We start from the raw sequence: 15999 nt of genomic DNA on the forward strand, positions 1-15999 counted from the left end.
TAACTGAGTCTCTTGTTATAGCAAGCTCTAAATAGAGAGTTTCTGTTCTCATTTGGTCCTCCTTTATTTCTAGAACTAAGTTCAAATCCCAGTTCCCCTACTTACTTGCTGTATAACCTTGGGCAAGTTATTTCACCTCTATGTGTCTCAGGCATCTTATTAGTGGAGATGATAAGAGTACAAAGAGTGATAAGAGGGGTGTTGTGAGTTAATATATATTAAAAAGCACTTGCAACAGTGCCTGACATGGGATAAATGTTCAATGCATGTTAGCCATTATTATTATCATGATTGCTGTTGATATGGGAAGAATTCAAGGAGGAAATGGGAGTTGCAAAATGAGACAGCAGAAGTGCTAAAAGAAGACAGACACAAAATCATACCCCCAGGGATGAGCTGCATAGGGCCCATAGGATGGGCAAAGCTCCAGCTTGCACGAGCTGCTCTGTCCATGAAAAGAAATGCTGCCTGGTCCTCAAAAGCTTCAGTAGCCACATCCTCATTATCACCAATACCACCTTCATCACAATTATCATCCCTACCATCATCACCTTCATCCCTATCACCACTGCCACCATCATAATCATCATCATCTTCACCATCACAATTATCATCCCTACCATCATCACCTTCATCCCTATCACTGCCATCATCATCATAATCACCATCACCATCATTATCATCATCACCATCATCACAATTATCATTTCTACCATCACCTTCACCCCTATTACCACCACCATCATCATCATCCCTACCATCATCAACATCATCATCCCTACCATCAACACCTTCATCCCTATCACCATCATCACTACCATCATCACAGTCTTCATCCGTACCATTCAGCACCATCAATATCACCATCCTCACTTATTGTCCACAATGTCCTCATCACCACCCCAGTCCAGAAGTATTGAGTGCCTACTATAAGCAAGGCAAGAGCTAGGAGGTATGAGGGGCTCAGAAAGGAAGCCGCCTGGGTCCTGCCCTCCAGCTAAGGGAAGGAGTGCTGTGTGTTCAGAGGCAAGTTGCTGTGGGTGGGTTTTTAAAATGCTAAGCTTAGGCTCCGAGTCTGTCACCTCTGGTTCTTAAGATGTCAGGGGCCAGGGATGTTTGGGGGACAGTGGCTGAACATGACAAACCAGCCCAAACCCAGGACTGTCTAAATTGGGAATCCAAGGGACAGGGACAGTGAGTACTATAGGAGGGCCATCTTTAATGTCATTACTAAACACTAATGAGTGATTAGGACTGGGGGCCATCTGGGTATAGTTTGCAGTGCCACAGCTTAATGGCCATGGGACTTTGAGCATATGACTTTACCTTGTTGTGCCTCAGTTTCTCACCTGTAAAATGGGGATGATAATAACTGGGTTATTATTATAGGGTTGAGGAAAAGACTAAGTGTATCAATACATGGCTTATTATAGAACAATGCTTGGCACAAAACAAGCTTCTGTAAATGTTAGTGTTGCTGTTATTGCCCTCCTTAGGTTAAGCTGTGTAAGTACAAGGACCCTTGTCTTCTTGGTTATATCATCTCTTCAGTGCCTGAGTCAGTGCCTGGCATATACTAGGTGTTCAGTCTTTTTTTAATGTTTTGAAAATTGACTATATTTTATTTTGTAATCATTTGAGACTTACAGAAAAGTTGCAAAAATAGAACAGAGCTTCTGTGCCCCCTTCACCTAGCTCTCCTTAATGTTAACGTCTTATATTGCCATAGTACAATTAATGAAACCAAGACATTAACAATGATACAATACCATCAACTAATCTACCAACCTTACAATAAACAATTTTGAGTACCAAATGAAAGAAAGAAGAAATGTTATGGGTAGAGTGGATCAAGGAATACTTCCTGGGGGAGGTAGATTTGAGCTGGCCCTTGAAAGAGAAAGGTACTGAGACAGAATAGACAAAGGCAGAGGAAGGAAGGCCTCGTGGTCTGCAGTGGGCATGTGAGAATCAGCCTGGCTGAAGGCAGGGTGGGGCAGAGGGGGAGAGTTGAATGTGGGAGGGGTGAGGGGCAGGGGCCGCCTCCAGGTACCTGGCTTTCTTTTTGTCCAGCTGCATCTCCTCTGTGCTCCCGTTGATTCCGTAGAGGGTCATGAAGATGTTGGAGTCAGTGCCCCCGCCAACCACATCCCCTGTCCACACCGTCATTTCATAGAGAACCTGCCATGAGAGGAATGCAGGTGCTGAGTCTCAGCCTCACCCTCCAACCCCACCTGACCTGCCTCAGTCTCACCAGAGAAAGAGACACACTGTCCAAGTTCCACAGCTCTGGAAAGAGCCCTTCCTCAAATCAACTGTAAATGCCTGGACAGCAAAAGGCAGCCTTGTCACTCTCTTATATCCCCCACTGTGCCCAGTCCCACCCTAGAAAGGAGTTCTGACAGCCCTTCTGCAATAGAAACATGATGGAAAGCCCGGCGTTAACTGACGCTGTCAGTTGAATTCCAACCTAAGTCCAGCCATGCCAGCAGCGCATGGCGGCAGGACAGTAGCCTTTGGAGCCCTCCAGAGCTCCATGTGAATCCCAGACCTGCCACCTGCTGGCTGTTAGACCCGGGCAGATGCCCGACCTCACCAGCCTCTGCTCCCCTGTGGTAAAATAGGGATAAGCTCCCTTACAGAGTGAGAGCTGCTGACAATTCGCATGGCACCTGGTGCTGAGCCTGCCACCTGTGCAGCCCCAAGCAGCAGCCAAAGCTCTGGGTGTCAGTTCCCCTTCATGCCACAGCCTGCACATGCCCTGTGGCTGCGAATGAGGGGTGCCATCGGGAGTGATTCTTACAGAGGGAGCACTGCCTCAATCCACTGGAGAAGTGGGACAATCCCCTAGTTCCATGATGTTCACTTGAGATTGGGGTTTTGCCATTTAGCCTGAGGTGTGCTCCAAAGAGAATGTCTGCCCTCTGTCTCCACTGGAGGGTGAGGCGCAGCCTGCTCTTCCTGGTGTGCCTCCACCAAGCCCCCACCTCGGTTCTTCCTCTGTGAGGCAGCCTTGTGGCAAGAGAAAGCACTTACACTGATGTTCTAGAATGTTCTTTGGTCCCAGATTCTTACTCCCTTCCTTCTCACCAAGTGCCCCTGGACTCACAGTGAAGTCTGAAGGTTCAGGAGAGGCTCAGACACACGGTTGGGGTAGGGCCATCTTGACCGTCTCCTTTGAACGTACCTGGCCCAGTGTGTCCCTTCTCTGGAGGCTGCTACATTCCTCTATCACCTGTGCAGGGGCCTGGTCCCCATTACCCAGAAGCCTGGACCTCCAAACCGGAGCTATTAATCACAGCGGTCATGTTCCCATTATTGTGCCTGGTGGGGGTTGCATGCTTTTCCGGCAGCATCTAGAATCTCTGCCAGGACACTGTGAGGTTTGAAGTATTCTGTGCAGGCCTGGCCCGCAGGAGAAATTCAGGACATGTTTGCTGAGGGAATGGATGAAGAGCCTCTTGCTTTACCAAGAAAATCCCCTTAGGCCACCCAACAAGGGCATTCATGATGGGCAGGAGGAGCCACTGGGAACAAAAGTGCGAGCCTGACACTTTTTTGCTCTTATCCAGGCAGGCATAAAAAATAGAATGATCAAAATGAGTGCTTCAGCTGCCCCATGGAGACTGGCCCCTGAGAGCTGGTCCATCCGACTCTTGTGTTCTCTGCATCCATCTTTCTCTCCTTTACACAGACACATCTCTTTTTATGTAATAAGTGTGCTTCCAAAAAGAGACAGAAACAGTGCTCTTGTAATTCTAGTCTGATATCAGGTGTCCTGGGGAGATGGCCAGCCCAAAGAACCCTGCAGTTCTTTGTAAAGTGACAAACCTGTGTTCCTTTGTGCCATGGATAACGGGTGGAGGTCTGGATTTTCCTGGACTAAAGGGCTCCAAGGGAGCTGCAGCTGCACTGCGTGGGGTGTGCATGTGTGCTGGGCGGTGGCACAGAGGCACACACAGGCTGGGAAGTGGGTCAGGCGGAGGTCCCTGGATGAACTGTGTGCTCACCCACACCATCCGTCTGGCCACAGATGGAGATGTCTGGGGGGTAGGGGAAGGATGTGCGCTATAGAAAGTGCTGTTCTCTGAGTCTCTAGCAGGCAAGAGGCAGGAGAGTGGCAGGCCCCCACACTCCTGCCTGTCAAGGTTTTTAGAGCCCCACTTCTGTTTCCATATACAATGTAGGCAGAGCACACTCAGGTCCAGGTGATTTCTTCTCACCTTTGTGGGACAGCTTCTGACCTGGTCCAAGAAGCCCATTGGTTTTGATTCAGTACCAGAGATAAGGGCTGGGGCCTTCTGTTGACCCCATAGCCATAAGCCAAAAAGAGAAACCCACAGGGTCAGGTGAAACAGAGGCTTCTGGGCCACCAAATGGCTGTGTGTCCTCAGATCCTAGCACCAGGCATCTGCCTCCTGCCTGGCCTGACCTGTGCGTTTATATAATTTATCCCAGGTCATTTGACCAGTTAGAGATAGAGCCAGGACCGAAGCTCAGACCTCTTGCCCTCCAGGCTTTTCCAGTTAAGGAGGGTATTGTGTGGACACCATTGGCTGCACCGTGAGACTCAGAGATTCACAGTATCCCAGATGCCATCTTTCCTATCACCACTCTACTGCTGTTGTTGGTGGATCCTTTGATGAACAATGACCCTGCCTGTCTACATAGAGCTGCTTACTCACAAAGCTCTTCATGAATTGTGATCTCATTAATTCTCAACAAGACCATACATGGAACAGGCCATGAGTAGCAGGGATGCATTATTTCTAAGCAGTGTATGGGAAGACCAAGGCCCAGAGAAATGAGATGACTTGCCCAAGGTCACACGGCAGCAGACCAGAAGAGAGTTCAGTCTGTGGCTCCTAGCAAAGTACATCTGGCTAGCACACCAGGCTGCAGCGCCTGCGGATGCCCCAGTGATGAGTCTCCTACTTCTTCCACTTCTGTCTCCCCTGCTGCTCCCCACCTCAACCTGCACTGCCCTGGCCATGCACTGCACACTCACAGTGCCCCCCCTACCTTCACCCCAATGTTCACCACCATGGCATCCAGGAGGTCGAAGACACGGGAGGTGATGCCGTCGCCTCTGTCCTTGGCCAGCCAGCAGTTACAGTTCAACATGTACTTGGTGCCCTGGGTGGGCACTGCCAAACACAACTCTTCCACCAGCCAGCAGCTCTCAGGGGAGGCCCCGTCATGGCCCAGCTAGGAGGAGACACACCTGATCTGTGACTATCTGGGCACAACTGGGAAGGAAGTGCTCCCTGCCCAGCCCCCTCCCTCAGTGCTTCTTCCCAGTATGCTGTGCACTTGCTGGCCCAGGTCCCTCCCATGAAGGTGAAGAGATTTTGCAGATATAATTACAGCCTCTAATTAGGTGACTTTGAGTAGCTTGGACCTAATCAGGCGAGCCCTTAAAAAAGCATGTCTAGATGTCAGAGGTGAAGAAGTTGGAGATATTTGAAGCAGAAGAGGTTGTCTCCTATTGAACAAGAAAACAGCCAGGTTTTGGAGAGGGCCTCATGGTGGGGAATGGTGGGCTGCTGAGAGATGAAGTCCTCAGTCCTACGCCCCCAAGAAAATGGATTCTGCCAGCAACCAGTGAGCTTGGAAGATGACCCCAAGCCCCAGATAAAATCGCAGCCCTGGCTGCAACTTGATTTCAGCCCACTGAGATCTCGAAGATGGACCCCCACTAACTCACACCTAGATTCCTGACCCATGAAACTGTGAGATAATACATTTGTGTTGTTTTAAGGCACTAAGCTTGTGATAATTTGTTACACAGCCATAGAAACTAATACACAGAACATTCCCACTGGGTGGGTGGAAGATAGACACACAGAGGGGCAGGTGGCTCACCCAAAGTCACCTGGCTAGTTGGTTCTCCTCTGCTACCTGCTCTAAGGGGTGCTGCAGGTAGGCTGTTCTTCCCACCCTGCACTCCCCCGCCCACCCAGGTACTGGTCAGCTCTGTCTATCCCTAGGGTGGTCACTATCATGGGGCCCCGAGAAGCCAGCACCTCTATTTTCTTGATGATGCCCACATCCAAGCCTGCGACGTAGAACTCCTCCACAGAGCCACGGCTGAAGCCCCTCTTCCCTCGGGGGTAGTCCAACCAGATGCGCTTACTACGTTCATCATCCTCCCCGATGAGAAAGATGAAGGCTCGGCTGTCAGTGGCTGCGTCCTTGTGCTTCCCAGTGGTGACTGACACATAGTAGGGAATAACTGCAAGAGATCACGGGGCCCAGCCTCATAACAGACCAGGTAGACAAGGCACTGCCTCATAGACTCACAGATTTGGAAGTGACCTCTGAGGGCACTGATCTCAGCTCCTTGCTCAGAGACAAAGTGCAATGAGCCCTCCAGACTGGTAAGTTATCTGTGGTGTGTGTCTCCTCTCCAAGAACTGAGGGAGTTGCTAACGCCCAATGTACAGACCAAAGACAGCATTCTTGTCATTTGTTGGAGTGTCAAGCTTCTAAAAGCTCTTTTGACCAATTATCCTACTTGAACCTAGCACTATTATGTGAAGGAGGGTAAGAAAAATAACCTCTCACCACGTATAGGCATTATATGCCCAAAAATCTCCCTATGGTCAACAAAAATGCTGTTGGCAAAAGCAAGGTCTCATAGAAAGAAGGAATTTGAAGAAGAACATAAAAATGTATCATATATGCCACATAGTGAATGAAAGTCCTAGAAGACAGCAATTTCCAAAACACACCAGATTAATCAGCATAAAACTTACTCAGATAGTGTCCACAGAGTTGTAGTTTCCCACCAACTATCCATTCTTCTTGCAGCTGGGGTGGTTATGACATGGAAGGAGACATTGTTGGGTAGGTTTCTGGGGAAATCTTTTTTTTTTTTTTCTTTTTTTTGAGATGGAGTTCCGCTCTTGTTGCCCAGGCTGGAGTGCAATGGCATGATCTCGGCTCACTGCAATCTCTGCCTCCCAGGTTCAAGTGATTCTCCTCCCTCAGCCTCCTGAGTAGCTGGGATTACAGGCATGCACCACCACGCCTAGCTAATTTTGTATTTTTAGTACAGATGGGGTTTCTCCATGTTGGTCAGGCTGGTCTCAAACTCTTGACCTCAGGTGATCTGCCTGCCTTGGCCTCCCAAAGTGCTGGGATTACAGGCATAAGCCACCACGCCTGGCCGGGAAATCTTTTTTAAAAGGTCTGACTCAACTGGGAGGAGTACTCTTTTTTTCCTTACCCTTCCATTCATTCTGCTTGGAATATGGATGTGATGGCTGGAGCTCCAGCATTCATCTTGGAACCACAGGCAACATTTAGGTCATTTATAAGGTTGCCAGAGTGACCAGGTTAAAGGAACCTAGGTCCTTGATTGCACTGGAACTGCTATATTAGTCCCAGGTGGCCTACCTTTGGACTTTTATGTGAGTGAAAAGAAAAATTCCTAATTTGTTTAAGTCACCATTTCCAGGTCTCTGTCATTTGCAGTTACTAATTGATACAAGTTGGAAACCCTTCTCCGGGTTCATCTTTCTCAATAGCTTGGGAGACACTACCTTGGTATAGTGGATTTTAGGTTATACAATCTGTATCTCTTTGAAAAGTTTTCAAACTGTCTCTTCCTGGCTGGAATTACTTGCACATGGCCTTATTTTATCTTTACAGGGGGAGCCTTTCCACAGGTGATCATAGTGCTTAAGGAAAGGTACTTTCTTGGTGGTCCTATCACTCATTTACAGAGTGAAAAGGTAAACTGCAAGCAGACTGACTTTCTCTGCCTGACTCCACAGATCCACCATGTGGCCTCCTGGAGGGGGATAGCATGGTTGTCACACTCTTATGTTTAAGAGAACTGACTATGAAAGTAGTGCATTCAAATGTTTGATAGGCAATTTAGAACTGCCTTATCTCAAAAATCTGGTTAGCAAAAAGAACTTGCCAGGGAATTCTGATATTGTTTTATGGAGGAAGAAAAAACTGAAGCCAAGAGACTGGCTTGTCCAAGGCCACACATTTTATTTTCAGAATCAGAAATGGAACTTCAGTCCCCAAATGACCATCTCAGGACTTCTTCCCCTGCCTTCACCACCACATCATGCCTTAAGTTTGCATGGCTGAGTGCTTTGTGTGATGCTCTAGTGACAGGTAAGTGATGTTCATTCTCACCCTAACTTCCTTTAACCTTTGTTTCCCCATCTGCAAAGGGGGCTTAGCCCTGCCCTCTCACCTTGCAGGGTTGTTCTGGGGATAAAACAGGTAATATGTGTGAAAACTATGTAAATGACTAAGTGTTAGATATGTCATCGGTGATGGTGGGGCTCAAGAATGGCTCATCCAAGAATTGCTTTAAAACATTTCCATGTGCCTGGTCCCCATCCAAAGAGCTCCCTGGTTGGCTTACTTGGGCCCTCCTGAACGTAGTCAGCCATGGGCCCGGTCACTGTGCTGATGTCAACATCGGCCATCTTGGAGCTCAGGGCGATCTCCCAGAAGTCAGCAGGGCTGCTGCAGTTGCTGCTGCGGTCCCCAGTGTACTCCTGTGTGGGAGAGCAGGACTGGCAGTTGCAGCTCCAGCACCTCCACCTCGAGGGACCTCCCCTAGGCATGAGGATGGCCACAGGCCCTATATACCCCTTGCCTCACCTTCTCGTAAAAGAGCCTCTCGAGTCGCCCATCCTCCTTCTTCAGGGACAGCCAGCGCCCGCATAGGAACAGGAATTCATCCTCGTTGGTGTCATTCCAGATCTCCACCTTCTCCACGTACCAGTCTGCGCACCACTTGGAGTTGTCATGGCGGAGCTTGATTTTGTAGATGACGCCTAGGTCAGCGGCCTCGATGATGAAGGTGTCAGCCTGGGGAGCCCAGATGTGGGGACTCAGATGGGGGTGTGCCACCCACTCAACCCACTCCAGCCCCACCCTTCTGGGACCTTCCATCCCCCTCAGTTGCTGCACTGAACAGACCTTCCTTGCTGGGGAGCCCTCCAGGCCCAAATCCCCAACACCGAGGCTGTGGGGTCCAAGGCCTCATATCCACAGTGGTCCCATTTTGCAATCCACTTATATGTGTGGTGCCATGGAGAAAACTGCCTTCACCACATTCCTTTTGGGAGAAGCCTGTGGGTGTTTCGAAGCCTCCTCTGTGTAAGGGGGCTGGGACCTGAAGGTCATGGGCAGAGACAGAGGAGGGGAGGTCAGCTGGTCCTGTTCCCAGACTCCTTAGCTATGCTGAGCATTGGGGATGAGTCCAGCTGTGGCCACCGGAGGGCAAAAGCTCTTCTAGAGATGAACTTCTGAGTAATGGGAGGGGGTTTGAAATTCCCTGAGAGATGCTGAGAGGGAGTTAGATGAACCAGTAAGTCTGGGCTGCAGGAGAGGAGGCAGAAGAGGTGAGGCTCTGGGGGAGGAAAGGCTGTGGAGGGACTCAGGGACAAACATCTGGGATGCAGGCTCAAGGGGGTTTTGTGGGGGTTGTGACAAGGCCCTAATCTGTATCCCTGAGTCTGTCTTCAGTCAAGTGGACATTCCACTCTTGTGTGCTGATTCTTTGAGGGGAGCTCAGTGAGGTGTGGATCCTAGGCTTTGAATGAGATGGGGCCAAGACAGAGTTTGAATGTGGGAAGTTAGGATGGGAGCCTGAGGAGGGTGAGAGGGGACAGGTGACACTGAGGGACACCTACTTTCCTTCTGAAAGATTTGCTGAGTGCAGGTGCCATGTGAGTCATTGTGCTGAGCCCTAGGAATCCAGAGATGAATAGAATAGGATGCCCTCTGCCCCCAGGACCCCACAGTCCTGGACAGCAAGAGAAGGGGATGGGTAATTTCAGCTCAGGTGGTGGGAACAACAACCTGTGTGAGGACTAGAGCCAGGCCTAGGAAGACAGACGTCTCCAGGTGTCAGCATTAAGCTGCAGCTGGGGGGCTGGGCTTTCCAGGCAGCTCAGGTAGGGAAAGCCCATGGCCAAGGCAGCTGCAGGTAAATAGCAGCTAGTGGTGTGTGGCCGAAAGCAGATGTGGATGGGAGAAGTCCTGGGGTGCTGGCAATCTACTGGGTTCACCAGAGTAAGAATGGGCCCACCCTGAGATACAGCAATTCCACTTGTTTGCATCTGTCCTGGGGGAAGACCTTCACATTGCACAAGGATGTTTATCACAGATAATTTTTACAGTGGAAAATTGGAAGCCATCTGGGGTCCTGTGCTTGGGGAGTGGCTAAATAACTGGTAAAGCCTTTCCTGCAGAAAGTTGTGTGTGCAGTGGCTATAGAGAAGAGTCACCTCCATCTGTGTTTGAATACCCTGGCAGAGAGAGATTTCCAAGGCAGCCATGCACGCCAAGGGCAAGTTAAAGCAGTGTTTATATACCATGATGCCTTTTATGTATAACAGTAATACCACGGAATGGCTTACCTATTTTCTATGGGTGCATGTACATGTAAGCACAGAAAATGTTTGGAAAGATGCTGAGGTAGAAGAGAGGGTGGGGCATTCTGGAAACTGCACTCAGTGGTCTACAGAGAGCACTCTGAACAGGCCAGTGGGGGTAGGCCATGAAGGTCTACAAATCCCATGAAGGACTCAGGGCAGATCTGGGACCCATGGGGAGCCTTTGCAGGCTTGAAGTGAAAGAGTGACTGGTCAGCTTTGGACAGGTTAACTGAGGAAGCTGGAGGGTGGGTTGGATGGCAGGGCCTGGAGCAGAGAGACCATGCTGGCTCAGTGAGTGAGCTGAGATGAGGCAGGGCTGAGTGGAGACAGGGCAGACTTGGCTGATCTAAGGTTATTTAGAAGGAAGACTCTGGAACCTGGCAATTGATTGGATGTGGGTGGGGAGGGGTTTCCAACAGGGAGAGGGGTGTCCAAGATGACTTCCATATTCTGGAGTGATCAGAGAAATGGAAGCTTCTAGATGTTCAGCAGCGAACTTAAGGTCACATGGTTAGTAACTGAGCCAGAAGTTGGTCCAGCTCCCCTGATGGGGCGTCAAAACTGGAGGAAAACAGAAGAAAGTGATGGGGCAGAATGGGGCAAAGATTTTTTCTTGTGATATAACAATTGCTGAGAGAGAGGAAAAAAAAAACGGAATCTGAATGCAGAGGGGAATGGCTTGCATCACCTTCATTTATGCTTCCATTCATTTATTTACTTAATCCATATTTATTGAATGCCCACTCTTTGCCAGAGTCTGTAAATAAAGCCATGCATAAAAATGGACCTCTCAGCTGTATGCTGTACATTGCTGCTTTTACAATGCATTTACCAGGCATCAACACCAGGCGTCAACTAGGGCAGGGGACAGGTGAGCTTTCCCAAGACTTGATAACATCCAGCACAAAGAGCTACCTGCCTGCCAGACATGGTTCTAGACACTTCACATTTTTTATTCAGTTGACCTTCACAGTAACTCAAAATTAACTCTTTTTTAGGGTGGAGGAAAAGGAGGCACAGAGATGTTAAGTAACTTGTCTAAGATCACACAGCTAGTAAGTGTCAGAGCCAGGATCTGAGCTCAGGTGACCTGCCCCTAGCATCTGGGGACCTGATAAATAATATCCCTAGTGTAGAGTCAGGGACAATCACATAAATCACTTGACCTTTTTGCCATTCTATTTTTGCAAGATGGAAAGAGGAGGATAGGACTCCTCCTACCTACTTTATAAGGGCAATGAACAATTAGATCTCTTGTGGAACATGAATGTGTGTGTTTTAGATTATTTCTTCCTGGTACAACATGCTCTTACATCTTGTCCTGTTTTTCAGCCCAGAGGTCTAATTAGCAATCATATTACTATTCCTGCTTCAGATGCAGTAAACTGAAGTTAGAGGTAAATGGTTTCTATCTCGTTGGTGAAGCAGTGAATGGGAGTGCTGGGGGGTCTGACTCCTGGAGACCCGGCAGCCAGGCTGGGGCTCCTTCCACAGTCTCTGACTCACGGGGTCACCAGCCAGCTGCAGACCCACTTAGATGACACCCACCTTTCTAATCCCAGGGCTAATATCCTCCTCACTAGTAGAGTGGTTCAATATTAAGGGATATGCCTGGCTGAGGGTCAGGTTTAAGGAGACCCTTGATAAATACCCATTGGCTGATGTATGAAATCCCCAGACATGCACAGCCACGGGCAAGAGCACAGATCAGGTTAGGAGCCAATCCCCTTAACCTGATCTCCCTGTGGAGATAGCCTGGCCTGTGGGGATTTCAGGCAGATTTCAGTGCATGGAGAGGAGAAGGAAAGGAGGCTGAGGAGCAAGGGCGGGGAGGGGCAGGGGGCATGACAGAAAGGGCACAGACTGGGAGGAGTAGAGGCGGGGAGAGGGGAGCCAAGCTTGCGAGAAAGGAAGTTTAATAAAGCCCACCCTTAGAGACTCCTGTGTTTTTGTAAAATCAGTCTGTCAGAGCTGGAAGAGCCTTACACATCACCCAGTCATGTGGTTTTCAAGCCTTTTTATAGCCACAGAACCCTTTGCTTAACAGAGGGCTTGCCTGGCACTGTGATCAACAGGCCAGGTCAAAGTGGATCCACCTGGGAGGGAGTGGGGTGTCCATCTGCACCTGTCTCCACCGCTCCCAAGGGCCTTGGAGCCACCTGGGGCTCTACACAACACAATTTAGCCAATTCATATCTGACCCTTCAATTTACAGATGAGGAAACTGAGGCCAGAGAAGTTGAAGCAGATAAGGAGTTGATAGCAGAACCAGGCCTCCAGATCCCCTCTCCACCCCACAGTTCAAGTCTCTGTCAGCACAGCCCCTGCCATTCTGCAGTGTTCACCTCCACGTTCATGAACCATGCACAGTGAACTGGATTTTCTGAAGATGACCCAGCCCCATCCAGCCAACAACCTCAAGCTCCAGCAGGCCTCCTGCTTGTCCAAGGCCAGCCTTCTGCTCCACCTCATCCCCTATGCAGGATCCAGGGTGGGTGCATCAGCTAGGAGAGGGGAATAAGGCACATTTGCAAGGGAAGGGCAAGGGCAGAGGCCCAAATGAGTGTGCACAATGCCCCATGGAGTTCCTGGATGTCCCCAGGAACCAAGAAGAGCTGGCACCTAGATTGCTGGGCCTGGAGAGGAGGGAAGGAGGGTAAACTCTGTGTGCCCCTCATACCGTTCCTCTCTCGAACTTGTTGGTCCGGTTCTCTGACTTGCCAAGGTATCGCTCCCCAGTGTCCCCGAGGTCTCCATAGATGGTGATGTACACCTTGGCATCCGTCCCTGCCCCAGGAATGTTCCCTGTGAAGATCTGCACCGAGTACAGCACAACTGGGCAGGTGGTGGGACAGACAGACAGACAAAGGGAAGAAAAGGGTGACAGCGCTTTAGGTCTTGGGGAACTGGATTTGTAGGAGGTGCTAAGCTTCTGGCCTAGGCCTCAAGGGGTTAATGCCTCCCTTTTGTTTGCTCAATTATGCATACTCAGCTTCAAATCCATGTGGATTCTCCAGTGGGAAGTGTGCTCATCTGATCTAGACCCAGGTAGGCTCTATGAGACCCCAAAAATAGAAACTTTTTTCTAGCACCCCTCAAACCATCTATCTGCCCATATAGCTGCCTGCAGTGTACATGGGGAAAGACTCAGAAACTACCTGAGATGTGTCCACACTGTGGTCACTAAATCTACCTGCCATGATACATGGCAATAAAACGCCTTCCCATTTGAGGGTGACCAGTGTCAACACCAGATCCTTCTAAGTGGTTCATAGAAAAAAAATATTTTGTAAAGAACAGTTTCCCCTCTGTTCATTTCCTCATGTTCATTTATTCTCCAACCCACTGCCACCCTCCCCTGCCCCAGCGGTTCAGGTCAACTCCTCACTGAAGCCACTGTGACTGCCGCCCTCTCCTTGGTCTCCTATGGCCCATAGGGAGGGCTCAGTAAATATGAGTGTGACAATTATTAAAAATTATTATGAAAAATAAAAATGCATGGTATCTTGTTTTTGTTCTGCTGTTTTTATTTAAGGAAAAATAAAACATCTCCTTTCCTAACCTTCTCCTTAGCAGGGAGACTGAAGTCTTGCATTTTTATGAAGGCTAAAAATTGGTTGGCCCCTTTGTGTATCCTCTGTCTTTGGAGATTTTGAGTTTCAGGCCAAGGAAGAGGGAACTTGGCTGGATTATCCCCAAGGTGAGAAATGGAAGCTGAAAGGCAGAGGTGGCCAAAGTGGAAGGAAGGTTAACTTCCCTTGTCCTGGGAGGGAGTGAGGATTCGGGAGTATTCGTGGGCCACAGGGATCCCTCACCTGCACACAGGGACCCTATAGGGAAGTGACAGCTGGGCTTCTTTGCAGACTTGAAGCTTGAAGGGGGCCTCAAGGGTGGAACAGAGGGCCTTTTGACAAAGCCAGATTCATGCAGGAGTGTTTCTGGCCACCCAGAGAAATGATACTTGTGTGTTGGTGGAGAGCCAGTAGTGACACTGTGTGACAGCAAGCACAGCTGGGAGTGGCACTCATCCTGGACTAAGGGCCAGGCCTCTCCTGTGAGCCTCAGGATTCCCAGAAGCCGCCCTCAAAAAGGGGATTCCCCTCCCTGCCGTGAATGAGATGGCCTGTCTTATCAGCCCTTGCAAGTGGGCTCAGAACCACATTTAATTAAATTTAGAAAAGTAAAGTGATGTGAGTTGCTTGTCCCCATGGCTGTAGAACACATTGACACCCACAGCAGGGTTCCCATGATTTTCTTATTTTCCCCTGGGTTCTGCAGCATTATTCCCTCCTGCTCTCCTTCTGTGTGGCTGGACACTCCTTCTTGGGTAGCTTAATGGTTTCCTAATCTTCCACCCATGCCTTGGATGCCAAGGCCTCCCAGGTTCCACCCATATTCCTCAGCTCTCATCTTGCACTTCCTTGAGTTCTCTGAGTCTTTGCCTCCAACCCAGGTCCTTCCTTTGCTTCGGATCCGCACACTTATTACCTAGAGGGCATCTCCACGTTGACCAGACTCCAACATCACAAACTCACATGTTCAAACATAAACTCTACCCTCTCCTGCAACCCCTGTCCCTTTTCCAAACCTTCTCCCCAACCATCTTCCTTGTCTCAGTGGCCCTGCCCAAGCCACTACCCTCCAAAGCTCCTGAGTGCATTGTGAGAGTTGACCTGCAGAGGCTGGTCAGAGACACCGCCAGGGGCAGAAACCAGGGACCAGCCACACTTGCTCTCACCCCACCCTGCCCCACTCAGCTCAGTGCAAAAACCTGTCAGCATTTCACACACTACATTAATAAAGAAAATCCTCTCTTTATTGTCTAAATGTTACCTAAGCTTGTCTTGCTAATACTGACCTGCGGTGACATTAGGAAACTTGTCATAGTTTAGACACAGCAGTTGACGGTCTCCCCCCTCATTTTCCCCCTCATCCATTTTCTAGCTGTGCATTTGGGCCTGCTCCACATGTGAGCTAATCACAGGTGGCATGGGCCTATAGGGACACCTTTTCTAGGAGCCTGTGTCCCAGAGCAGGATGCTGTGTCCCCAGGGGCTGGGATGAAATGGCCTCCTCACTCCCCCTTTGTCTGCTGCTTTCTCCAGTCCTCTGGGAATTAGGAAAACTGATTCAGCTTCTGAATGCTGAGCAATGCGGTAGTGCAGTCAGAGCCAGCTATTTCTGGATCCTCCTCCCTCCCCGTCCCACCCAGGCCACCCGGCGCATCCATGGAGAGATGTTTCCCTAGAAACATCACTGAGCTCAGAGTGAGTTTTGTGGTGTGTTATCCACACAGAACAGCCCAAGTGCTCTCCTGGGACAGCTTTTCAGGGCATCCTCTGGGGTCCAAGTTGAGAAGGAAGTTATCCCCAGATTTAATAGCAAAGACTATGTGGAGAAAAGGATAGGAGTAGGGGAGTCACACTATTGAGGCAACACTCGTTTTTATTTCTGGGCGACAACTCAGGTTAAAGGAAAGGCAGAGCTATAGCTGTTTTACTTCTAGTGACAAAAAAGGAAGATGGTGTTTGTCTTTTGTCTTTTGGGTGTCTTATCCACTTGGTGGTCAGAAAGACCTGTC

At 49.4% G+C, this 15999-nt stretch overlaps 1 protein-coding gene and 1 long non-coding RNA gene across 18 annotated transcripts in view; one reads left to right on the forward strand and one right to left on the reverse strand.

The window, feature by feature from the left end:
* LOXHD1 (lipoxygenase homology PLAT domains 1) overlaps positions 1 to 15999 on the reverse strand; it is a 183771-nt gene that overhangs the window by 40202 nt on the left and 127570 nt on the right. For 9 of the 15 annotated variants that reach the window (XM_063699192.1, XM_063699193.1, XM_063699194.1 and 6 more), the window contains 6 exons: positions 13099 to 13253; positions 8635 to 8844; positions 8393 to 8528; positions 6027 to 6235; positions 5023 to 5208; positions 2054 to 2181 (listed from right to left, as the gene is read on the reverse strand). In XM_063699192.1, the coding sequence (XP_063555262.1) occupies positions 2054 to 2181; positions 5023 to 5208; positions 6027 to 6235; positions 8393 to 8528; positions 8635 to 8844; positions 13099 to 13253 (1024 nt within the window). Of the gene's footprint in view, positions 1 to 2053; positions 2182 to 2803; positions 3152 to 3831; positions 4160 to 4223; positions 4333 to 4502; positions 4644 to 5022; positions 5209 to 6026; positions 6236 to 8392; positions 8529 to 8634; positions 8845 to 13098; positions 13254 to 15999 lie in introns of those variants that run through there. The other 6 variants (XM_004059372.5, XM_019014297.3, XM_019014305.3 and 3 more) reach the window with 5 other exon arrangements.
* LOC109024036 (uncharacterized) lies at positions 650 to 13927 on the forward strand. Of its 3 annotated transcripts, none has more exons than XR_010131238.1 (5): positions 650 to 952; positions 8017 to 8136; positions 8680 to 8836; positions 11751 to 11815; positions 12634 to 13927. It is a non-coding gene; the product is annotated as an uncharacterized lncRNA (long non-coding RNA). The 3 variants fall into 3 exon arrangements; XR_010131236.1 differs by having other exon boundaries at positions 651 to 952; positions 8735 to 8836; XR_010131237.1 differs by lacking the exon at positions 650 to 952 and adding an exon at positions 6220 to 6380 and having other exon boundaries at positions 8735 to 8836.

Source organism: Gorilla gorilla, chromosome 17 (assembly GCF_029281585.2).
Source record: "Gorilla gorilla gorilla isolate KB3781 chromosome 17, NHGRI_mGorGor1-v2.1_pri, whole genome shotgun sequence".
NCBI classification, from domain to species: Eukaryota; Metazoa; Chordata; class Mammalia; order Primates; family Hominidae; genus Gorilla; species Gorilla gorilla.